The 23,696-nt window shown below is 56.6% G+C and overlaps 2 protein-coding genes across 17 annotated transcripts in view; one reads left to right on the forward strand and one right to left on the reverse strand.

Moving 5' to 3' along the window:
- The first annotated feature begins 1,616 nt into the window (after window positions 1-1,616).
- HYI (hydroxypyruvate isomerase (putative)) lies at window positions 1,617-4,551 on the forward strand. Its single transcript, XM_074876261.1, has 8 exons — window positions 1,617-1,817; window positions 1,903-2,014; window positions 3,118-3,232; window positions 3,384-3,462; window positions 3,649-3,698; window positions 3,880-3,949; window positions 4,140-4,274; window positions 4,421-4,551. Exons 1-8 carry the CDS (start codon window positions 1,622-1,624, stop codon window positions 4,507-4,509), a joined length of 846 nt encoding a protein of 281 aa, XP_074732362.1. The 5' UTR covers window positions 1,617-1,621; the 3' UTR covers window positions 4,510-4,551.
- Window positions 4,552-5,169: 618 nt separating this feature from the next.
- Window positions 5,170-23,696, reverse strand: part of SZT2 (SZT2 subunit of KICSTOR complex) — a 60,219-nt gene continuing 41,692 nt past the window's right edge. For 8 of the 16 annotated variants that reach the window (XM_074876265.1, XM_074876269.1, XM_074876266.1 and 5 more), the window contains 24 exons: window positions 23,186-23,377; window positions 22,872-23,069; window positions 22,341-22,504; window positions 21,989-22,155; window positions 21,453-21,550; window positions 20,415-20,547; window positions 20,173-20,300; window positions 19,756-19,886; window positions 19,057-19,239; window positions 18,347-18,617; window positions 18,112-18,191; window positions 17,639-17,764; window positions 15,802-16,007; window positions 15,589-15,682; window positions 14,109-14,189; window positions 13,627-13,701; window positions 12,513-12,578; window positions 11,050-11,263; window positions 10,578-10,761; window positions 10,145-10,267; window positions 9,373-9,874; window positions 8,950-9,066; window positions 8,482-8,550; window positions 5,170-5,896 (listed from right to left, as the gene is read on the reverse strand). In XM_074876265.1, coding sequence (XP_074732366.1) covers window positions 5,750-5,896; window positions 8,482-8,550; window positions 8,950-9,066; window positions 9,373-9,874; window positions 10,145-10,267; window positions 10,578-10,761; window positions 11,050-11,263; window positions 12,513-12,578; window positions 13,627-13,701; window positions 14,109-14,189; window positions 15,589-15,682; window positions 15,802-16,007; window positions 17,639-17,764; window positions 18,112-18,191; window positions 18,347-18,617; window positions 19,057-19,239; window positions 19,756-19,886; window positions 20,173-20,300; window positions 20,415-20,547; window positions 21,453-21,550; window positions 21,989-22,155; window positions 22,341-22,504; window positions 22,872-23,069; window positions 23,186-23,377 — 3,749 coding nt within the window. In that variant the 3' untranslated portion in view covers window positions 5,170-5,749. Of the gene's footprint in view, window positions 5,897-8,481; window positions 8,551-8,949; window positions 9,067-9,372; window positions 9,875-10,144; window positions 10,268-10,577; window positions 10,762-11,049; window positions 11,264-12,512; window positions 12,579-13,626; window positions 13,702-14,108; window positions 14,190-15,588; window positions 15,683-15,801; window positions 16,008-17,638; window positions 17,765-18,111; window positions 18,192-18,346; window positions 18,618-19,056; window positions 19,240-19,755; window positions 19,887-20,172; window positions 20,301-20,414; window positions 20,548-21,452; window positions 21,551-21,988; window positions 22,156-22,340; window positions 22,505-22,871; window positions 23,070-23,185; window positions 23,378-23,696 lie in introns of those variants that run through there. The other 8 variants (XM_074876270.1, XM_074876264.1, XM_074876267.1 and 5 more) reach the window with 7 other exon arrangements.

Genomic DNA, 23,696 nt, shown 5'->3' on the forward strand with positions numbered 1-23,696 from the left:
CAGCACGGAGCCCAGCAGCTTCGCTTGCCGTCAGCAGGGCAGGTTTGCTGTGAGGGCTCCCCGTGTTTCTGTCTCACTGCCTGGGTCACCCGCATGCTGGGGCTCAGCTATGTGTTTATTTGCTGCTCCCCCCAGCAAAGCTCTCCTGCTACCACCTGCCGCCTCCTGGGCTTTGCCCCTGACCGGTGCCTGGAGATGTGGCCGTGCCTGCCAGGGTGGGATGGCACACGGCTTTGGTGGGCGCCTTCCCAGTCCCAAGGTGCAAGGACCCGGTAAGGCTGCACCCTTGGGCCAGGCAGGTGCCACCCCTTGTTCTGGGGCTCCCCGTGTGGCTCTGCCACCCACCCGCCAGCCGGTGCTGAGCCCAGCGTGCTCAGGCACCTCCTGGATGTGTTTGAAGAGGAAGACCAACCCCACACCCCGTGGGGCAAGGCTGCAGAAGGACGCAGGGAAGGCGCAGCGGTGCCTTGGCATGGCAGCTGCAGGCAGGGAGCAGTCTGTGTGCTGGGGACAGGCACTGGGATGTGGGCTGGGGACATGGGCACTGCGGACGTGCGTGCTGGGGACACGGATGCCACCCCCTGCACAGCTGTCCATCACTGGGGATAGTTTGGATTATTACCGAGAAGTTGAGTCAAGCTTCTTCTAATTGATTAATCAATAGCCTTAATTGAGTTAAGACTCTTTAACAGCATCGTCACTGCTCTGCCCTTTGGTGGCCCTGCCCTGCCCTCCCACCAAAACCCTCTTGCTGTGGCTGGGCTCTGCCGGGGCAGCACTGCCGCCGCGCTCTCCCAGGCTGCTGTGGGTTGCTGGGGCTGGCAGCGGGCACGGGGCTGGGGCTGCAGAGGGTTCTGCCACGGACACGGAGGAGCCGGAGCACACAGGGCTCCCCAGGCAGGGCGGGTGAGAGCCCCCAGGAACAGGCTCAGCACAAGGGGCTGCAAAATGTCCACAGCTGTATGTCACGGTCGTGGGCTGGACAGGACACACACCCCACCCTGTGCCTGAGGCACAGAGAGCGTGGGGGACAGGGACCGGGGACGGGCACTGCGGAGGTCGGACTGCTGCACAGCAGAGCCACAGCTCTGCAGAAGTGGAGATGAACGTTTTACGGTAAAATATGCAGAGCGTGGGACAAAAGAAAAAGCGTTTCTCGCATAATGAGACATTGTTAGAGACAAGCTCCCCAGGAAACCAATTAACACGGCGCTTTGTGTATGTCAGGCCAACACCTGGCAAAAACACCTTTCCGGGGAGGCCGCCCCTGCCCCCCGCCCCCGATGGTGTCGCGGGCAGCGCGGGGCCGGCCCTGCCTGCGCGGCGCGGGGCCGCTGACCCACGCGGGCCCGCGGCACCAGGCCCCGGCGTGGCCGCGGGCACGCGCTGGAGCCGCCGCCGGCCCTCGGAGCCGTGAGCTGCCGGGGAGAGGCCGCGCCCCGGCACGGGCCCAGCCGGTGGGGGCTCGCTCGCAGGCGGGGCCCCCCCGCAGCCCCGCGGGTGGGCCCTCGTCGCCCACAGGCGCCGCCGCCCGCGCGGGACGCACCGGCCGCGCTGCCCGGGCGCCACCCGCCGCCTCGGCCCCGCCCCCCCGTGGCCCCGCCCCGCCCCGCCGCCCGCCATGTCGCTGCGCTTCTCCGCTAACCTGTCGTGGCTGTTCCGGGAGCTCCCGTCGCTGCCGGCGCGGCTGGAGGCGGCGGCGGCCGCCGGGTTCGGGGCGGCGGAGGCGGCCTGGCCGGCGGGCTGCCCGGCCCAGGCGCTGCGGGCCGCGGCGGAGCGGGCGGGGGTGCGGATCGTCCTCCTCAACACCCCCCCCGGTACCGCCGCGTCCCCCGGGCCGCGTGGGGGGGGTGGGGGGCGCGGGGGTGTCCCGGTGCCGCTGACCCCGCCGCTCTCTCGTAGGGGACCCGGAGGCGGGCGAGATGGGGCTGGCGGCCGTGCCCGGGCGCCAGGCTGCCTTCCGGCAGGGCCTGGCCGCGGCGGTGCAGTACGCCAGGGCGGTGGGCTGCCCCAGGTAGGTGCGAGGCAGGACCCCCCGCTCCTGCGGCGCCCCCGACCCCAGAGCACTCCTCCGCCATCCCGCCACGGCTCTTCTTCAGAGCGCGGTTCGCCCTTTGCCCCGCGGTGCCTCCAGCCGCCGGGTCCCGGAGCCTCTCCCGGGCAGCGTCTCCCTGCTGGGGGGCGTCGGGCGGGAGCCGGTTCGTTGCAGACCCATGGCCAGAATGTGCTCCCTGGGAGTGACCCAGAGCTGGCAGGCACTCTCGTCCACCCTGCCCTCCACCGCGGAGGCTTTTGTCCGCACCTCTGCATAACTGTCCCCATGATAATCCTCCCTTTTTTCCTCCCTGATTGCACCAGTCGTTTGCCCCAGGACACAACAGTTACTTTACTGAAGGCCACACTGATTACAGCACAGCAGAGACACTGTAAGAGATGCAACTGGCACAATCCCCTTCAGAAACCCAACGTGGCCCTTTTATTCCATTTACTTTGCATCATTCTTTCCCTTAGAAAGTCCAAAGCCCTGCAGAGGGCACGGGCCAGGCAGGACAGGGCTTGTCCAGACTCATTTGCACTCTGGTAATAGGCAGAATGAAAAGGGTTTTGTTTTCACCCTACACTTTCCTTGCTCTTGCCTGGCCAGTGAGTTCTGCACGTAGTCTCGCATAGCCAGGCACTGGCCACCGTCCCCTCCCGGCACTAAGCCAGCAAGCGGTGAGACAAGGCATGGAAGCTGTCCCCGGCAGAGGCAGCACGCCTGCTGCCCATCCTGCTGGCCTCAGGGCAGCCCCAGGAGTGAGACCCTAAGAGAGCTCCAGCCTCGGGGAGAAAGAAGTGGAGGGAGCTGGCAAAAGACGGAAGAATCAAGGTCTGCAGTTTGTCAGGCAAAAGATTCAAAGACATCCCTCTGCCTACTGTGGTGGGATGGTGTGTGTTGTGTCCCTGCAGCTCGCTGGTGCCAGTTGTGCCTCCTGCAGGGGAGATGGTTCCTCTTACCGCCTTCTGTGTCTGCTCCCCCAGCCTGGCCCTGTTTTCTATCAGCGGAGGAAGGTGTATTACATCCAACCAGCTAATCACTGAAGCTGCTGCCTGTGGTTGACTGCTGTGTGTCTGCAGGATCCACCTGATGGCTGGGCGGGTTCCCCTGGGCACAGACCTGGCCGCAGTGGCAAGCGAGATGGAAACCACCTTCATTGAGAATCTCAGATATGCTGCTGACCTCCTGGCCCAGGTAAGTGGGGAATAGGTCCTGCTCCATAGGTACTTACATGGTCTTAGGGTACCGGGGATGGAGAATCCCCCAGGAGCCTGGCATGGGGAAGGAGTGCTCCCTGCTGCAGAGATGACAGGATGCTCTGCTGGGTGACATTACTGTGTTACAGGAAGACATGATTGGACTGGTGGAGCCTATTAACAACCGCATCACTGACCCTAGCTACTATCTGAACACCCCACACCAAGGTAAGGCAGCCACCTCTTCCCCAAAGTCTCCTTCAGAGGAGGAAAAGCATCCCCAGTCTGAAAGACAGGAGGTTGCCTCACATGCAGGAAGATGCTGAGGGAACACAGTTGATGAAGAGGATCTCAGGGCTTCACCATGAAGCTTCTAGCCTGGGGGTGATGGTTTCTCATTTCTTGCACCCTTAGCTGCTGCCATCCTGGAGAAGGTGGGACGGCCCAACCTGAAGCTGCAGCTGGTGAGTCAGCATTGAAGATCTCCAGGGTCCACCCTCTACCAGGGAACCTTGCACAGGCCCCCAGGGGAAGCCCAGGGGGTGCAGGCTTGTTACCCCCTCCTGGGGACGGACAGGGGCTGTAGCACAGCCATCCTTGACTGCTCCCTGCTGAACAGCTGCTGCATCCTCCGCTCTCCCACAGGACCTCTTTCACTGCCAGATCATGGATGGGAATTTGTCACGCAACCTGGAGACATACTTCCCACTCATCGGTAAGGCCCTGCACCCAAACTGGCTCCTCTGTGGCCGTGGGGCAGGAGCAGCTTTAAGATGGGGCCCTCCTGCCCCACGCTCTGTCCTGGCTGGCTGGGGGCTGGGGGTGTGGGGCTGCCCTTGGGGCACTTTGTCTCATGCCTGGAGAAGGCTGCAAGCAGGGCTGAGCAGCTCCTGTTCCCTCCCTAGGTCATATCCAGATTGCACAGGTGCCAGGGCGGCACGAGCCCAACAGCCCTGGAGAGTTGAACTTCCCCTACATCTTTGAGCTCCTGGAGTCCCTCGGCTACACTGGTTACGTGGGGTGCGAGTATGCTCCGAAAGGTGAGTGGGCCCGCAGGCGGTCTGAGCCCCACATCCAAGCACAGACCAGCAGGCAGGTCCTGGGCATCAGAGTTCCTGCCCGGGGACAAGAGCCCTGCCCCGAGCAGAAGCTGCTCCAGCTTGCGTGGGCATGCCTGTCGCTCCAGGAGACACCCTGGAAGGTCTGGGCTGGCTGCGCTCATACTGGGAGAGCCGAGGGCTGCAGCACGGTGGGACCAGCAAGGCAGCCAACTAAAACAAGGAAACCACTGGAATAAAAGTCAAAGCAATGACTTAAGAGGAACATGTGTGTCTTCTCTAGGGCTAGGGGATGGTGGTGGCTGGGATGATTCCTAGAGAAATGTTAGGAGCACCTGTGTTGTATTTCCTTTCCCCAGGCCCTCTTGGGCCAGCCCAAGCACTCTGACCCCATCTACTCACACACTGTCTGCAGGGCCTGGGCAGCACTGTAAGTGACTAGTGGTACATAGGAGCACCTTCACCTCCGCTTTGCAGGGGTGTCCAGGGAGAGGCTTCCAGTCTGCCCTGCTGAGGGGAGCACTCGCTCCTTGGGAGGGGCATGAGTTTTCCTAGTCCAGCTCCAGCTGGTGCCTGGAGTTGTGGTAAGAGGGTTCTGGACTGCAGAAGCCCTGCAGTTCTCACGGCTGCTGCCAGTGCCCAGCACTGGCCCTGCAGCAGGTGGAGAAAGTGAAGTAAGCAGCCCCCTCACAGGCTGCCCAACCAAGGTAAGAGGCTGTGGGCTGCCTGCCCACAGACACTTGGGGCTGTGGTCTGCCCTGCTGCTCCTGCTCCGGAGCAAGTGTGAGACTGCTGCAAACCCAGCCAGTCCCACAGCCAGGGATGCCTCTGTGCCCCTGTAGGAGGCTTTCCACATCCTAGCCTACGGCACCCGAACACGGATCTGGTTCAGTTTATTTCACAGATACGTCAATGGCTTTAATGTACATCTCCATAAAACCTTCCACTGGTCCAGTTCACCCTTCCTGTCCCATTTGGTGCTCTCCTGATGAAAGCAAAAGGCCCAAAGCGGGCAGCCACACTGCCCAGAGCCCTCAAGTCCAGGAGTCTTTCTGCCTAAAGCCAGAGCACTGTGTGATGCTGCCCTGTGCAGAAGACGTGCCATACGTGTTCCTCTGTGCCTTCCGAGCAGGCAGAACTCACCTGCAGATGCCAAAGCCATGTCCCTGAGAGTCGCTCTGCTTCAGCCGAGCCAGAGCAGCCAAGCTCCTGCCCTTGCGGTGTGGTTCAAGGTCATTCCGTATCAAACCCACCAACACCAGCACACTGAGGGCCACACCAGCCAGCCAGCCAACGACGGAGGTGCATATCCCCAGGCTCCTCAGTTCAGTACCCACACGTGCCACGAGCAGCGGTGCCTGCAGTGTTGGAGCACAGGACCCCTCCAGAGGCCTGTTCTTCCCCATCGTCACCCATGGCACAGCCGCGCCGAGGGGTCCGGTACACGGGTGCCAGTGCTAGAGCAGGCCTGTCCAGAGGTTGAAGCAGGCAGTGTTGATGACTGACTCCAGGTGGTGGTATGTGGACACAAGCTGGGGCAGAGGGCTCTCGCTGTTCTGGGGCTGCACTGGGAACGGCTCCCGAAAAACCACGGTGAGGCTCTGCTGAGAAGGAGGAGCAGGTCAGGGGACAGGATTCAGACAAGCACTGTGTAGTCCCTAGCCCAGCTGCGTGGGCACTTTTTTGGCAGTGGCAGGCAGGGGCTGGGAGAAGTCTTTTAGGACTTCTTTAGTGCCAACAGCGCTAAGCTAGTGCCTCCTCCTGTGACAGAGCATGTTTCAGCCTCCTCCCAATTTTTCTGGTGGAAATTAGGTGCAAGGACTTGCCCACTCACTCTGTCCCAGCCCCCATACATCTGCAGTTATCCCAACCCCAGCAGCAACCTCAGGAGAGGAGGGGATCCTACTGCCACCACAGTAATAGGGGCTTCCAGGGAAATTAGAGGGAAATTTCTTCTTCTAAGGCAAAGAGTAGGAGTGCAACAAATGGGGAAGGGGAGGAGATTAAACGTAATAACTGCAGTCCTAAAAATAAATGCTGGCTGCTCCATTCTCATTAGCAACTGTACTGACAAGGCAGGGCAAGGGCAGAGGGGAACAGAGAACAGGGTTCAGAAGAGAAGGTTGAAGGAGCTGAAGCAGAAGAAAAACGTGAGTGACTTGGTGCACTCAGCATCATGGAGGAATGACACAGTGACTGGATGTTCTCCAGAACTGAAATGCTGCACATCTAGCAGTCAGGGTTCCCTAACAAACTCGTAAAGCCATGAGAACAGCTGTGTAACTGCAAAACAGCAAATGCACCACCACCATTTAAGAGGGAAGAGAAAATGATTTGTGAGCGTAACTGCAGCAGCATGCAAGGCTTTAGAGCAGGCTCAAAGAGAAAGAACCATGAGGAAAATGCAGCTTCATGTTACCAAAGTGATGTGCTAACGCTAAAGTTCTCTTTGATAAGGTAATACTTCTAGACAAAGGAATCATGGTACATCTTATCTGAGCTTCAGGAAGGATTTGATGTAGTGCCATGTGGGATATTTAGGTAAGCTGAAAAGATAGGAATTAACAAATTGTAATTGTAAGGTGAAGATGGTAGAACCAAAAGAGGAAGGAGCAGGCTGGAGAGAGGTTACAAATGGAGTTCCTTCAGGACAGGTTTTGTGACTCATCTTGCCTAGTACTTTAATGAGTCTGGCACAAAGATGAGGAGCACGCTGATAAAATTTGAGGCAGTAATACAGAAGAGGATTGGGATAATGCAAAAAAAGCCTTAGAGACTTTTGAGAGGCCACAGGAATGGGATGAATGTTAAGCACAAAATACAAAGTGAGGAACACGAAGGATTTCTGTTATAAGATGGGAGTCACTGGGAGAGGTGATGGAGGGTCTGGGTACATCATATCAATGACCACAAGGTGACCCTGTGACCAGTAAGACATGACCATGAAAAGGCAAATACCACCCTAGGCTGTACCAGAAGCACCAGGCAGTGACAGCCTTAGTCCAATCGCAGAAGGCTCTGCTGAGACTCCTCAGGAATACTGGGTGTTGTCTCGGACACCTTTATTTACAAAGGCTGACCTGAGCCCTCGACGGCTCTGGACGACAATGAAGCCATTGGGGAAGGGAAGGGAGGCTCAAGAGCTCAGCTTGTTTAACACAGCAACATGGAGTTAGCAAAAATTCCACCTTCAGATTGCGGAGGTGAATCTAGTGGACCAGGGAGGAAGTGGTTGTGCACAGTGAAGAGCAGTTTCAGCTCTGAGCTACCACTGGCATGGAGGATAGAACTGGCCACGACAAAAGCTCCAGCACAAAATGGGAAGGGCTCTTCACCATCAGGTGACAGGAGGCACTGAGCAGCCTTCCAACAGGCCCTGCCTCTGTCTCCCCTACCTCCTTTTAAGATGGAGTGTGATTTACTTAAAGGGATCAGTTAAGCTGCAGTCTCTGCAAAAGCCTCACTGTGGACTGGAATGTCTTGTAGATCCCCTGCTCTCCCATGGAGATGCATTCCCTGTGACCCATCCTGCACCCTGCCTGGGAGCACAGCTGAAAGCAGAGTATTTTTTCCCCTCGAGTCCAACAAAGGCCAAGGCCCATGCAGGTTTGCTGGGACCCTCACAGTGCAGGTCCCCTTCCTTTCTGCCCAGGTAGAAGCAGACCACAGCACTGGTGACCCTTCCCAGCCAGACCCAGTGTGATCTGGCTTTGGGCTGAATACAGGACTCTCTAAACTGAATAGAGAGAAGGCTGACAGCATGATCCAAAAACAACCCTACGAAGGAGAAGAGGATCAACTGTTCACTGTTTTCTAATACAAGAACAAAGGGGCATCACACAAAACGAGCAGAAGGACCTTCAAAAACAAGCCAAGAAAGGTAGTTCTTCATCTAGATTGTAATTGCCTCAGAGATTCAAGTCAGGGGAAATCATGGATGCCAGAAATTAACTGAGCAAAATAAAGCTGTGGAGGGCTATTAAATAAAAGCAAAGGGCACTTCTAGCTCAGTATAGGCCTGAGCCATGGATTGTCAGATGTTGGGACAGTATTTAGAAAAGGTGTCACAAGCTTCTTGGCCTGTTCTTATTCTCCCCATGCGCACCTGCCCTTGGCCACTGCTGGATGAATCTAGACAAGATCCCTGGCCTGAGCCAATATAGCTGCTCTTATGTTTCCCAGTTCTTACCGTCTTTCCTGAATGAGAATCGAGAAACACAAGAACGAAGCAATCCGTGAACTTCTGGTTGAGCACGACCTGTCAGGAGAGCCACAGCACACGTTGGAAAGGGAACAGTACAAACCCCAGGACAGGGATACAAACAGCACCCACCCAGGGACATGCTGCTGTGCAGGATGAGTGCCAGGATAGAGCTGTGAAGGTGCAGGTTTGCCGGGCTCACAGGTGACACTGCTAACCCATGGGGCTATACACGGCATGAGGTTCTGGGGGTGCAGAGTGTCCTGCCTGCCAGGGGCAGACAAACAGACACTGCTGTACCACAGGAGCACACACCTCACGCTGCACTAGTAGCAGAGTGGAGAACAACATTGTGATGGTGCCCACGTTGTCCTGACAGCCCGTGCCAGGCTCACACTGTGAGAAGCCACAGCAGGCAGTGGAGAGCGGCTGCAGGTGGGTGACGGGCTGTCTTACCAGATACTGAGTGCCAGTTTCAGCGTTGTGGAAGTGCCGACAGCTCTGGGGAAAGCGGCTCAACAGCACTTTGATGAGGCTCTGGTACCAAGAGACTGTCATGGTGAGGAAGCATCCCTGTGGGCATAGAAAAGGGCTGATTTCAGCCTCCCTCTAGCCATGGCACCAGCAGCCATAATGCCACAGCAGCCTTCAGACCCCAAATCAGATGCATCCCTCACAGCCCACTGAGGCACGCTGACCTCCGTAGACAGGTCCATGCAGCCTCACCCTTCCCCTGCCAGCTAGGAGCTATGTTCCTGCCTCTGCCTTCCCACCAAGCAGGAAGAGATGTGCCCTGCAGGTCCTTCACCTGGCGCCCCATGCCAGCCCCAGAGCAGAACAGCAGCTGCTGTGCACCATGGCTCCATCCCTGCTGCTCACCAGCTGGGGGTCGACATCAGCAATGGATTTTCCATGCACGGCATCGAGCAGCTCCTCCAGCTCCACCAGCGAGAGCTTGCCCAACTTCAGCTTGTCGGAAGCCAGAGGCTCCAGAAGGAAGAGGCGCTTCCAGAGGTTGTCCCTGCGGCAGTGGCACTTGGCCAGCTGCACCATGCTGCTGAGCTGCTTCTGGGCCGAGGCCACCTCGGAGGCCAGCAAGGGGAAGAGCGGTGAGGTGTAGAAGAGCCCTGGCCCCAGTTTGACTTGCGTGCCCCCCGCGTAGAACTCGCTGCTGTCCTCCACGTCCTGCCACAGCTCCCGCTCTGCCGGCTGCTGCTGCCCCAGGCTGGTCTCTGGCTCCGCTGCCTCCCAGGCTGCCCGGCCCACCACAGGCTCCAGCACTTCCCGCTGCAAGCGTGGCAGCTTCTTGAAGCGTCGCATATCGGCCGTGAGCCGGGGAAAGAGCTCCCGCTGGCTAGTCATGATGACGTAGAAACGCAAGCTGAGAGCAAGGAGACACTTGTGACCTGGGGAAGGGCTGCTCCCTTCTCAGCTGGGCTGTGAATGAATCATGGGCCTCTCTGTCCCTGCCAGTAAGGGTGCTCCTCCGCCCAGACAAGGACAGATACCACACCGCCCAGTTCCCTGTGAGGATCGTCCCCAGACAGCAACAAACTTGCCTGTGATGTCCCAGACAGAGCCAGGCCCTCCCAGAGCCCTCCTCCCCAGCCAGGAAGCTTTGATGTCATGTCTCTGGGCCCCCAGTGCTCACCGGAGCATGCGTCTCTCTGCCTCGCTCTGCTCCTCAAACGGTGCTGCACTGTGACACACCAGGAGGGACACATCAAAGTCATCGTGATGACGCAGACCTTCAGAGTCCTTGTAGGAGCCCGAGCTGGGAGCAAAAGCACAGCAATATGAAGGGTACCTCACTTTGTTCCCCCAGAGCTCTTGGTCACAATGGAACTACTGGGCACAGGGAATTCAACACAGCAGGACTCCTCAGAAGTGCTACGGGAAATGTCAAATGCATGAGCACACAGGCACACCACCCCTGTTGGCCACCTCAGAAAAGCGGGGCAGAAGAGCTGCCTGACACTGTGTAGAACAGTCAGCTTTGCTGGCACCTCAGGGCAGTGTCCCCAGGACTAGGGGGTACCCACCGATCTCTGGCAGCTCCAGAAACTTTCAGCAGATGCACTCACCTGTTCCAAATAGAGACCAGTGCATATTCGTTCTGCTCTGTGCCTGGTGTCCCCTTCTTGTTGTCACCGCCCGTGGCCGGCCGGGCCATGCGCAGGGGTTTCATGTGGTAGGTGTTGGCGTGGTCAGCAATGTAGTTGTACAGCTGGTGTGCGGTGATCATGTTGGTGGGCAGGGCCAGCATGCCTAGGGGAAAGGACACATTGCTATCACAGGAGACACTCAGTGCCTCTTACCTGGGCAGAGCAGTGTCCTACAAACCATTCTGGGGGACAGAGCTCTAAAACAACCCACCTCCCTTCCACAACAGAGCAGCAAAGTGTTCCTCTGGAGCTGGGCCCCTCACGTCACCCTCTCCCTGTCAGCTCCCTGCATACTCCAAAGGTCAGGTTTATTTGTAAAGCACTTGGAAACCTTTTGCCAAGTTATGGGCTGGCGATCAACCCCAGACTGATCACATGTTGAGCTACACACCTTGGAAAACGTGGTTGCGGCCAAATTTGGGGATGTCGGGGTGGTGGGCAATGAAATCCTCCAGGAAGCTGGTGAGATGGTAGCCCTGGCGGAGAGTCATGTGGGAACCCAGCAGATACTGGTGGACTATACGCAAGTGGAAGTCATAGCTGAACGAATGCACATGCATGAGGTCTCGCACCTTGTCACACTCCTCCGTGAAGAGCATAGAGAGCTGTGAAGGGACAGGGAGTCAAGGCAGGAATGTTACCAGGCACCTCACACCCTCCTGCAAAGCCCTGCTGACAGCAAGGCATGGCACAGCCAGTGCAGCCACCCCTGCGCCGACACCAGAGCAGGCTGCAGCCGAGAAGCTGTGTGCACAGTGCAAATAGCAGACCTGCAGGCCTGGCCCCCGGGGCATCCAGCTTGGTGTCTCCTTCCACCCTTGACCCCACTCCAGGTCTCCAGTAACAGCACAGACTGATCAGCACTGCCTCCCTTTTTGGCATGAGGTTCATCCCCCCCTTAAGCTGAAGGCCACGTGGCTATGAAGGAGGACACAGCCTTCTTTCAGCTGAGTGCTGCTCTGCACTGCCTCGTCCCTGAGCGGGTACAGGACACACTGGGGCTGGAGCCCCAGCAAGTTCTGGATCTACAGGCAAAGACTGACTCCCTGAATGTCATTTGAGAGCAGGAGGCAGCACAGGGGCCTGCGGGGAGTGGCTGAACCCAGAGATGGGCAACAATAGAGTTGCTAATGCCCTGTGCTCAGAAACGAACAGGGACCCAGGCTGGCTGCTGGGAAGCCAGATCCAACCGTGTCCAGACAGGATCCCTCTGGCATGTGGCCATCGCCTCTGCACAGCATGCTGGTTCTTCACTGGGGCAGCACCAGCCTGCACACACTCAGCTCTGGCCATGCTCCCAGCACAACTGCAGCTCCTGTGCCAGGGGACAGGGTTGGTGAAGGCCTCAGCCTTGCCCTCATGCCAGAGGCCCACAGTTTTAATGTCTTTTGGCTCTCTGACACCTTTGGGCAATTGACCCAGATCATAATCCCTTGGCTTAAGAAGGGGGCAAGCAGGGAAAACCAGCAGGAAGGAGGCATTGACAGGAGAACAGGCTGGCCTCGCTCTCTGCACCACCTGCATTGCTGCTGCCATGAGTCAGAGGGCAACCCGCACAGCCAGGGCGAGCCCAGAGAGGAGCCTATAGCTCTGCCACATGAAAGGCAGGGCGAAGAGCAAGAAACACAAGGCGCTGCCCCCATGCCAGCACCTGGGGCCCACCCCATCCTCCTCCCAAGCTGTGCTGCCCACTGTGGTAGGTACTGCTATGGAAGGCACTGGCACAGGAGGCAAGAGGCAGCTCCCACAGCCGGCGCTGGGGCAGGAAGGGTGGAAGCACAGCCAGTGGGAGGTTCAGCCCTGCACTGGCAGGTCCTGCCATGCTCAGCATGGCAGTGGGAGGAGAGGACGTACCGCAGACTCAGAGACGGAGCTGGGTCCCATGCAGCTCTTGCTGCGAGCTCTGGCTGTAAGAGTGCCCTGATGGAGAGAGATGCACAGCCAGTGGGAGGAGAGACAAGGCACTGCCCAGCCCTGTTCCTGCATCCAGCCTGTCCTGCACAGGCCCAGGGTGGGACAAGGGGAGAAAAGGGCCAGAGGAGCTCAACTGCCCCACCTGGGAGAACTCTGAGCCAGGCCCCTGCAGCAAGCCCCACACCTCTTGCCCACTGCTCCCAGGACCATACCCTTCCACTGCAAAACCAGGCAAAGTCTTTTCCCAAGTCAGCCAAAGAGAGCCTGGATGTTCCCTGCAATGCCAGCTGCAGCCTGGTAACCCTGCGCTGTGCATGTGCAGGCTTCCCAGGAAAGGCTCAGCAAACCCTCAGGCAAGGTCCTGGCAGGCTCCAAGCTTAGGAGAGCCACTCTTGGCATATATAAGACGCAGCCTTGCTACAGAGCCACCTTGAAAAGGACAGTATCGTCATGCACACCTGCCTCAGACAGACTGGGGCCGACCAGCCTGTAGGCAGCCACCCAGTGCCCTGGGGACAGGCAGGAGACACCCTGACACACCAAGAGAGAAGGGAGCAGGCAAACCCATGGTGTTGTAGAGCAAGGCACTGAGGTATCAAGAACCAGGGCTCCTGGTGCAGAAAGTGATCTCCTCCCACAAAGGGCAGCAACCATGTTCACAGATCCCTGTTCCCATTCCACTTCCTTCTTGTTCCAAGGGAAGCGGAGAGCTTCTGGCTTTCCATGCACTGACTTTCCCTGGAGCAGTCATCTTTGCCAGAATTGCTCCTATTGCTCCCCAGTCTGCTCTGTCTTGCTCCCCAAGCTAGGACAGGCATCATTCTCTTGCCAAACCTCCCACCCACTTTCACTGCACTCCAGATCTGCTCAAGCAGCATGCCACGGAGGGCACATGGCTGCAGAAGGTTCTCTGTGGTTCTGCTTTTCCACGAGGAGGGAACAGAGCTCTCTAGAACTTGCTACACTTGGAATGCCCGCTCTGTCCCAGAGATGGCTGCCTCCCCAAAGCATCCCTGACCCTGAGAAGCACCAGCTGTGCCTGCAAAGCCGTTACCTGGGAGTTCACAGACTGGCCCATGGGGATCCGCGAGCACTCCAGCGCATACTGCTTCACACAGAAGTAATAGCCCTGGAGGAGAGAGCACATGAGCACAGTGAAAGCCTTGGGCCTCTCCAGGGAAGAACAGCCCCCATGCTTCATCCTCTGGGCTGGCTCCCAGACACTCTTGCTCCATGTTTTGTCTCCCCTCCTGTCTGAATCAAGCTGGCCCAGCCAACACATGGATGAGCACAGAGCACCCTACCTGGTGCTGAGCCCTTGTAGCTTTTATTAGCCCCCCCTCCAGGCAACTCTTACTGCTCTGAGCCCCGCAGAACCATCTCTACCTGATCCACAGTCCTGCAGGACCACAGAAGAGGCAGGACAAGAAATGAAGAATCACATGTCCCTGCTGCACTCCTCCTCATCACTCTGTCACCTCTGAAGACTGTCTCTGAACCCCCAGAGATCATACTTTGTTTCTTGTTCTTTCTTACCTGGAATGCCAACTCCATCAGCACAATTCCACCTGGAAGAGCTCTCTGTAGGTGATAGGTGGCAACAGCAGGGCTTGTGCTCTGAGAAGAGAAGGACAAAGCTGAAGAGGCTCTCTGGCACAGGAAAGCAACCCAGGGTGTGAGGCTGTCACAAGGCTCTGTGGCAGAGGTGGAAACAGGAGCCTCATCAACTGAGCACCCTCACTGGAGGGAGGAGAGCAGACGTGCCAGAGCCGAGCGTGACAAGAATTCTAACAAACTTAATAAACACCCTTTGAGAGGGCACACCAGGCACACTGTTCCCTTCACCTCCTGTTTACTCAAGACAGGGTGTCTCTAGAGTTCAAGGACACTGTGAGCTCAGGAGTGATGCTGCCCATAAAACCTCACTCCCAACTCTTCCTGCTGAGCTCTCCCCAGACCATCACATCTGCCTGACACAGCAGCTATCAGAGGCATCCAGTCTGGACTCGGAGCTTAGCTGCCAGCAAATTCATCTGTCCCCTGTTAAGTTGTTCCAGTGGATTGCTCTCTTCTCATTTAACTGCAAGGTGTTGCCTTGCCCACAATCCTGTACCAACATCAGTCAAAGGCAGATGCCAGGAAAGTGTCAGAAAAGGGTGAGCAAATGTTATGTGCTCCCATCACCCCTGGGTGATTTCATGAGCCACAGGTGGCTTCTGCCTATCTAGTGACTCAGATGGATTCCTCTTCCAGGTAGTTACCTACTCTCTCTTGTAAGCTCATTTTCACAGAACTCATGTAAGCTATTAGTGTTCACAAAACCTATTGATAATGAGCACTGTTACCTGCTGCACAAAGACACGCTCTCTTCATCTTTGAAACTGGCTCCCAATACTTCCGTTTGATGCTGTCTAGGTGATGTATTGAATAAGACAGCAAGGAATCAATCCCTTTCCAGGTTAGCTATGATTTGATAGAGCTCTGCCCTGTTCCTCCCTAGCTGTCACTTCCTTAGAAATGAGGAACCTCAGTCTGCTCTTCCTGCTCTCACAGTAGAGCCATTCCAGGTTTATCTCCTCTGACCTCTTCAACTTCAGCATTCATCTCACTAACTAACGATCCTTCTGCCCCAGAGTTGTCCTTAACCACAGATGCTGAGGTAAACCTCCAGAACCACACCCAAAGGCAGCTGACCTGGCCACACGTCACCCTGCTCCTCTTCTGAGTCCCCTCCAAGTTGTTGCTGTCCTTTTGAGATTTGTCCTGGGTTCCACCCAGGCCCAGGAAGGGGCTCCAAGGGCTGCAGGATGACACGCGGGAGGGCAAGGAGGTCTCATCTGACCCAGCATCCCAAAGATGGTGCTGAGCTAGACAGACTTTTTTTGGCTTTGATGCTTTCTCTGCCTTTTCACATGCTTTCTGCCTGAAACTGATTCAAAAGCCAACCAGGAGAACTGCCCCACTCCACAGCCTGACTTCCATCCCAGTTCCACCCCTCTCATGGACATGCACTCACCTTTGGACTCCCCTCTGCTTTTGGCTTCGTGTAGGAAAAGGACCCTCTCCCCTCCACACCCATTGCTGCCAGAGCTCGGATCCGGCTTGTGCTACTGGAAATGACAGCAGAGACAGCCTTGAGCAGGGGAGCCAACATCTCGTGTGTCAAACCAGGGCACAGCTCAGTGTGGCCGCCCTTCAACAACAACAGGGCTCCCAGAATGTCACTGACCTGCGAGTGGTGGGTGAGGGTGGCCGCACCTGGACCAGAATGAAGCCCATGCTCTGCAGGTACTGGATGTATTGCTGCAAGAAGGCATTGCACATCTCCTGCAGCCAGGGCTCCTCTTTCACCTTGCAGGGCAGCGCTTCCGCCGAGTCACAGCTGTGGCTGCGGTCTCTCCCTGAAGCTGTAGAGTCATTTGAACGGTGGCGCTTCTGGAAGAGAAAATCATTTCCTAAGGAGACCTGCTGTGACTGGCTCCCGCAGGTGACACTTGCTGGGACATCACCAGGTGTCCTGGTTGAGCAGAGGGCAAACCTCTCTCTGTCAGAGTACTAACAGCTGATTGCCCAAACACTGTCTTAGTGCACGTGCCGAAACACAAGATCCAAGATTTACCCAGCCACGGACAGGCCTAACATCCCTGCAGCAGACTGTAGGAAAAGGTGACCTGGCAGAAAAGGAAAATTCACATCCCCTTATGAATCCTGCTGAGTTTGTAGGATTTACTAGTAGTTCACCAGCACTGAATAGAAACAGTGTTTCCTTTTAACCATTTTCAGTTCTCCTTTTCATGACTTAAAGTGTCTTTGTGCTGTGAGAGACTGAGATTTCTTTTCTTGATCTCTGTATTTCAATGCTGTGGCTCTTTTACATATTTCTATTTGTCCTTTCATTCACCTACCCCAGGAGCAGTCTCCTTACCTGGGATCTCTGGCTACTCTCTGACCTTCTGAGACTCTCTAGGTCAGTGCCATTGGCCCAAGATGCTTGGTCTCACACTTACTGTCCAGATGAAGACATTGATACACTAGTATTCTGGAAATGTATTGGACTTTTACACATAATACTAACACCCCTTTCTGATGAACTCTAAATGGTTTGCCTTTTGTATCCAACTGATTTCTTCATGAATTGAAGAAATCCACTGAGCTGTCTGCTCTGTACAGGCTCTGCAGTTAGTGTACAATATAGGAGTTCAAATTTATCTCCACATTGTGCTCTGTCTTACTGAGAACCAGGTCCCAGCTCCCACAATACCCCTCATTTCACAGGCTACTCAGGTCTCTCTCAAGTTCATTTTCTGTTCTGACAAATCTGAACAGCCATACAGCATTGCAACACCCGACATCTCATATGTACTGCAATAAATGATCTGGAGATAGAGAACGCAATACACAACCTTGAAACCCCTGCTGCCCAGCTCTTCAAATTGAATAACCAATTTTCATTTCGCTCTGTTCCAAAAACAAAGTGAAGTTTTCATTCTGTGATGATACTTTTCCTTTTGCTTACGAGTGCTCAATTTCTGTAGCAACCTCTGCTTAAAGACCCTATCAGAATCCTTTTGACATTTAGATAAATTACAAGAGCCTGTTCTTCCCTTCTGACACACATACAGACCGTGAACAGCCAGTACAGGATCTGCACCAGTTAAAATCTGTCAGACTGCAACCTGCTCAGGATTCAGATGGTTTGCTTTCAATTGTTCCAGCTATTTGCTGGGTCCAGGGAAGGTTTACCAGGTCTGGCTGCTGAATGCATAAAGGGAAGTTCTGCTTCCCTAACAGATCAGTACCAGACAGCACACTCTGATGGCTAAACTAGACTCAGCTCTGAATTCCCTGGGTAGAAAAAGGGAGTCAGTCTCCCCCAGGGATGGTGTGGCTGCAGAAGAAAGGCTTTGAGGACCCAAGGATTTTCGGAGTTTCCATCTTACAGGGTGCAAATTCACCCTGCAACGCAGGGGTGAGCTCAGAGTACCTCTGTCTTGGGAAAAGATTGCAAAGCCATCCTTTGCTCCAGTGCACAAAGCCCAATGCCACTGGCGCTTGCTGACACTCACCTTCCCCTCTACCTTGCCCTGCTGGTCGGTCTGGATCTGCTGCCGGAAAGCAGGGTCGAAGAGCAAGGGGGTAGCACAGTAGTGAACCAGGCGCGAGGACTGCTTCAGGGTCTCCAGGTCTGCCAGCTGCACAGGACAAGAGGCACAAGGTTACAGCACACATCCCTCATCAAGCCTGGGAGCAAGCAGTCCCCAACACTGCACTGCTGCTCAAATGGAAATCAAACTCAAGAGGGAACCCGCTGCTTTACAGCCTTTCCAGTGTTGGGCAGCGAGGCCCCGTGCCCAAGTGTGGTGCTAGAGCCCAGCAACCCCAGAAGTCCAAGCAGACAGCACCGGTCCACTGTCAAACACTATCCCCGACACACGCCCTGCTCTGAGCTCCAGTGCTCCCTTTGCCATAGGGAAGCTGGTGCTACCAGTGCGCTGTGAGAAGGCCCAGCCTGCTGCCCGCCCACTCGGGCTGCACTCACACTGATAGGCATGTTGGACTGCGCCGATCTCTGCTGCCAGGTAACAAAGAGATTTTCAATCTTCATCTGCTTCTCCAGTTCTGGAGGAAAGAGAGCAGCCATAAGTATCAAGCCACGGCCCCAAGTACTGCCACTCCCCTTCACTCCCACCCTACACAGGCCATAACCCATTCCCTCATGGCACCCTGACAGGAGGAGCCAAAAACTGTCCCCTGTGCCAGAACTCTTGCTTTACCTTTCCTCTCCAGGGTCTTGATTTCCAGGAACTGGGCCCCATGCCGAGACACGGGGTCAAAAGGTCCCAAGTCAGGCCCATGGGGTATGCGCTTGACAGTGGTAACATCCCGCAGAGCTTCATCAAAGGGCACCACATCAGGATGGAAGTGCAGAGACGGCAGGCTGCGGGCAGAGCTGCTCAGCCGGCCTTGTTCCTTGCTAGGCGGAGGGCTGGAGCTCCGGATCAGCGCATCCACCTCCAAAGTGGAGTTCAGGAAAGGATTTGGCTCCTAAGCAAGCAGACACAGCCATGAAAGCCTCCTTACTGCCAGCCTTAGAGCAAACACCCACAAGAACAGAGGAAACCCAATTTTGGCCACCTGCAGACACATCTGTTGGCCTTCTGCATCACCAGTCCTGAGAACAGGTGTTGGCCCAGCATGGCCCAGTGGAAAGCCCATTCCTCAGCCTCTTCCACCCTAAATAATCTAGTCAAAGGTAAGTGCTGCCAACAGCAGAACCTGCTTCCCTTTCATTTTCTGGCTGTCTCTAAGAGTGTACAGCAACAGCCTGGCTGGCCACGGCCATAGTCAGACGCTTGAGCGCCTGGGGATGCTTTGCCAACCAGCACACAGAAGCTCAGAAGTGTCTACAACCTTCCTCAGACCCCTGAGCTGCTAAGGTCCCTCCTGAAGAGAAAGAACTGCCCTGCCTGGCAGGGTGCCCTACCTGCTTGCTGTCCTCATGCCATGGTGTGTCCATGAAGCAGTGGTGGTGGAAGAGTCCCAGCTTCTGGCTGAGCAGGCAGTGCACGATGTGGGACCGGGCATTCTGCCACTGCAGCAGGCGAGTCAGCGAGCAGTTCAAGTTGGCCCCCAGGTCTGGGGACCAGTTGTAGGTGTAGAGTGTCAGCTGGAGAGAGAGGAGGGGGAGGAAGGCTGAAGGATCTGCTCAGAGAGGGCCTGCATGGTGACACAAGCTGCCCCAGGTGCTCTGGGTGGTATCTGCTGCAGCTGCAGCCAGTTTCAGATGACAAGGCTGGGACAGAGAGAGAGTGGCACCAGCTCATTCACAGCCCCCCTGTTAACAGCCACAGCAGTGCTGCTGGTACTTGCACTGGCAGCACAAGTGCCCAGCCCTATGTGGGCCTTTCTGTGGGGAGGGAAAGGGCAATTATAGTCCACAGAGGGGCAGCTGAAGTCAGAGACAGCAAGGACTGCTGCCCACCCTGGCACTTCCCATAGTGCTGCAGGGAACCCCCAGCTCTGCTCGTGGCACAAGCAGACATCCTGCACTGCTGCTTTGGAGGGCTCCTCTTTTGGGAAGGCTGGTTGCCTGCAGAGACACTCTTCCTCTTCTTCCTAGCCTTGGGCCAGTTGGGAACAGCCTGGCTTTCAGGAAACAACATCACACAGGGACCATTGCTACCTTTTTGTCGATGATCTCCATGAAGAGGAACCTTTGCCGGGGTGCCAGGTCTCGTCCAACAAGGCTGGGATCAGAGCCTCTCTCTGCCGAGCTGAATTCCATGGCCTCAAAGCGCTGGAGCCCTTTGTGAGCTAGAAGAAGCCAGAGTTATGACCCTCAGTACCAGTTCATCCTACTCCTACATCCCACATGCTGTTAAGGTGGCGTAACAGGATGTTGTACCGCAGTAGCGCTCAGCTCATCTTGAAATAAGCAGTTACAAGCAAATTTGGGAATAAGATCTCAGGAGCTGAAAACACAACCCACTGCCCACCACCGGGCACAGTCTGTCCCAACAAGGAGGGGAACCCTGTTTATACATGTCCCACCCCAAAAGCCCCCAGCACACAGTCCCGTGGACCCTGGCTGGGCACTCACCCTGCTCCGTGCTGCAACGCCACTGCTGGAAGTTGCGTCCCAGCAGGATGAAGTGTCTGACGGCAGCAGGGCGAGGGCTGGCACTCTGGCCAGGCTTGTAGGGCAGGAAGGCAGTGCCCCGATGGTAGCTGCAAAGAAGAGCATCAGAGGTGGCTGACAAGTACAGCTACGGCAGCAGAGGCTAGCACAGCTGACTGGCATTTGCTGGTGCCAAACAACCCCCTATGAACCACATAACTCACCAGATCTGCTCAAACACCTTGACAGTGGTGTCACTCGCCAGGGCAGTGACCAGGCTCACCACTTCCACCAGGATGGAGGACAGGAGGAAACGGGACACAATCTCCAGCGAGCACTGCTGCACCGATGGGCACCCTGCATGGAAGAAGTACTGTAGAACAAGGTGCCAGGTTGCCCCAGAGCCAAGCCCTGCCCACCTGGGCAGCAGAGAGGACTAAGGAAGCCCCAGTGCAGGGCTGCTGCCCAGAGCAGTCCAAGTTCTTGCCTTGACAGGGACTGAGGCAGGCAGAGCTGGAGAACAAGGACCTTATATGCAGGAGAAGACGACAAAGGCTGAAATAACCCTTGGTTTCAGGCTCTGGCCTGAACTGGGACCTGGACCAAACTCCCTGCATGCCCTGAGCACAGCATGTTATTCCTCCACTTATTGTTTGCTCCCCGGCTTAATCCTCACCAGAGGGGGAGGACAGCTCTACCTTGCCAGCAGGAGGTATGAGAGGATGTACAAACACAGCAGTGAGGAGTATTCAGAAAGCAGCAACAGGGCAGCCACACAGACCCAAATCCCACCATATGAAGGGCATTCCTCCTCCACTCCCTCCCTGCAAGAGTGGGGGTCTCCCATGCAGCTTGACAGCCCCAGAGCACGTTGCAGAGGCTCAGATCCTCCCTCCCTGCTACATCTGGGAGCTAAATCACTACCGCAGCTGCTGTTGGAGTCCAGGTCTCTTCAAAGCAGCTGCAGCCAACTTCAGCAAGTCCTGGACTCAGAGCATACAAGGCATAACCACAGGCATTAGCAGGTTTGTTCAGATGCACAGACACATGCCAGGACTCTTGCCACAGCTTTGTGATGCTGATGCTGGCCCTGAGGCCAATGGGACTCCAGGGGAGTTTGGGGAGAGACAGGGTGTGTAACTCGGCAGAGATCAGCAAGGGATGAAGACAGATGGCTTGGTGCTATATGAGGACTTGTCCTTGGAGCTCTGGGTAGGCCCAATCCCAGCCCATCTGGAAGAGGTGGGGCCTGAGACACATACCCAGGTGGTTCATGAATGCCATCCACTGCTGGCAGGTTTGACTGAAGAGTGGGTGCACGGTACCTACATCCCCTTCTTCCAACTGGCAGGCTCGGCGCCTGGGAAGAGGGAAGGGAAGCACAGTTATACCAGAGCAGTCAACAGCAACAAAGGCACAAAAGTGCAATGGTTCCCTCCCAGCTCCAGAGCAGAGCCCAGGGAGCCTCCTTTTTGGGTTGTTACAGCCCTTGAGCTTGGTCCCTCTGGGTCAGTAGTCATAGGGGTGTCAGGTGTTGCACAGAGACCCACAGTGCAGGGAAGGGACCTCTGGCAGGGAGAACCAGCAGTACTCCCAACAGCATGCTAGCAACAAGGATCGAGACTTTGTGTGTAGAAGGCAGCTCCCCTAACTGGCTGTGTAAGGGAGAAACTACAAGGAAAGGGGATGTGGTCCAGAGGGACACATATGGAGCCAGCAGGATGTCAGGTTGCAAAGCAATGTACAGCAGATGGATGGGAACAACACCCTGGCTGCCTGGCCTGCAGGCTGTGCTTGCCTCTGTGCCTGTTCCAGTTCAGCTGTGGCTGTGGCCCGATCCTGGCTCTGGTGCTGCTTGACACTCTCAGTCTTGTGCCGCCGCCTCGTGCGAGCCTCTTCTGGCCTCTCCAGCACAATGTCATCAGTAGTCTTGGGACTGCCCAACTCTGAGGACTCTGCCTTGCTCTAAGGAGAAGGGGGTAAGTTAACGCTGTGCATACGCACAGCCTAGCCAGTGCCCTGATCTCAAAGTCCCTGCTACCAGCCTGGCCTCCCAACCCCAGCCAGATCCCTCTTCTCCACTCCTCCTGGCCTGACACACCATGAGGACTCACAGGCCCTGCTCCCCACTGGTCCCTCAGCAACGTTACCAGCATGTCCCAGAAGCTGCGGCGTCCCAGTTTGCTCGTGGGTGTCACTGGCTCCCCAGAGCTGGACGAAGGGGCAGAGGTGAAGTGCAAGGGTGGAGGACAGCTCCTGCCAGCCCCACCAGTGGCCAGGCCCTTGGTCTCCGACATGGTCCTCCTTAGGCCTCCTGTGGAGACAGAACAAATCAGGTTCCCCAGAGCCTCTCACTGTGACACTGCTGGTGTTCCTGTGTACCCCACTGTGGCTGGCCAGAGCCTGGCTGGAGGGAAGGGAGAGAGCCCTCAGTAACATCCAGCAAAAGTGGATTGAGTCTTGGGGAGCAGACAGACCTTTAAATATTTTTTCCAACCCTAAGTTTTATGATGCTTCTTCCCCGAGACATCACACAGCACAGCTTGCAGAGGGGAGAGCAGCTTCCTCCCTCCCAGTGCCCCCAATCTGAGTCCCCCCAGCAGAGCCAAGCTCCCGCAGGCCACACGGGAGGAGAGAGGCTAGCTGGGGACTCAGGGTGGCCATCCTGGCCGGGCTCTCACCTGTAGAGCTCAGCTCCTCCAGGTCTGCGGCACCCAGGGGACAGGCACCTTCCACGCAGAGCGGGGCCGGCAGCACAAGGAACTCCATGATGGCATCGCAGAGAGCGTGACGCAGGGCCCCGCGCAGCTTCTCTGACAGCTGCAGCAGGCTGATGTTGCCCTTCTCCCAGATATCCAGGCGCACCAGCACACGGGGCTCTGTGAGGAAAGGGCAGTCCTGCACGGCTCTGCACCCCCAGCCAGCCCTCCTAGGTGCCCCAGGGGATGCAGAGGCAGCAAGGAATGGGCAGCTTGGGGCCTGTTTCACTCCGTACCTGAATGCTGCAGGGTGCCGGCCTCTGGCTGGTGCCTGCTGACTGCAGTGAGGCTTTCAAAGTCGGTGTCCTGCAGCAGGCCCACGATGGGCGAGGAGGAAGGCAGCTTCAGAGGGTCAGGCCTCTCCCCATGGGGCAGTGAGGTGGGGTTGCCGTGCTCATCCACGAACGTCAGTGCAATGCATGCGATTCCTGCCAGGGAGAGCCAGAGATAGCCTCTGTCAGCCCAGCACTGAGTACACCCCGACGAGCCCTGACTGCAGCCTGACACCCCGCGCCTGGGACCGTCATGTCACCACTTGGGTTGTACAGTGCCACGTGGCAGGCAGGGCCCACAGGAGGGGACGCAGCCAGGGGAGCGGAGGCTAGCTGTGCCTGTGGGGAGCCAGGGTAAGAAGCATGGTGTTTGGCACAGGGTGTCCCCATCACTCCAAGAATCTCTCTCCTGTAGTCACAGCAGCTTTTGCCTTGCCCTGCAGGAGCTTCTGGGGTTGTCCAGTCCCATATGCAA

This window comes from Strix uralensis, chromosome 8 (assembly GCF_047716275.1).
Source record: "Strix uralensis isolate ZFMK-TIS-50842 chromosome 8, bStrUra1, whole genome shotgun sequence".
Lineage (NCBI taxonomy): Eukaryota > Metazoa > Chordata > Aves > Strigiformes > Strigidae > Strix > Strix uralensis.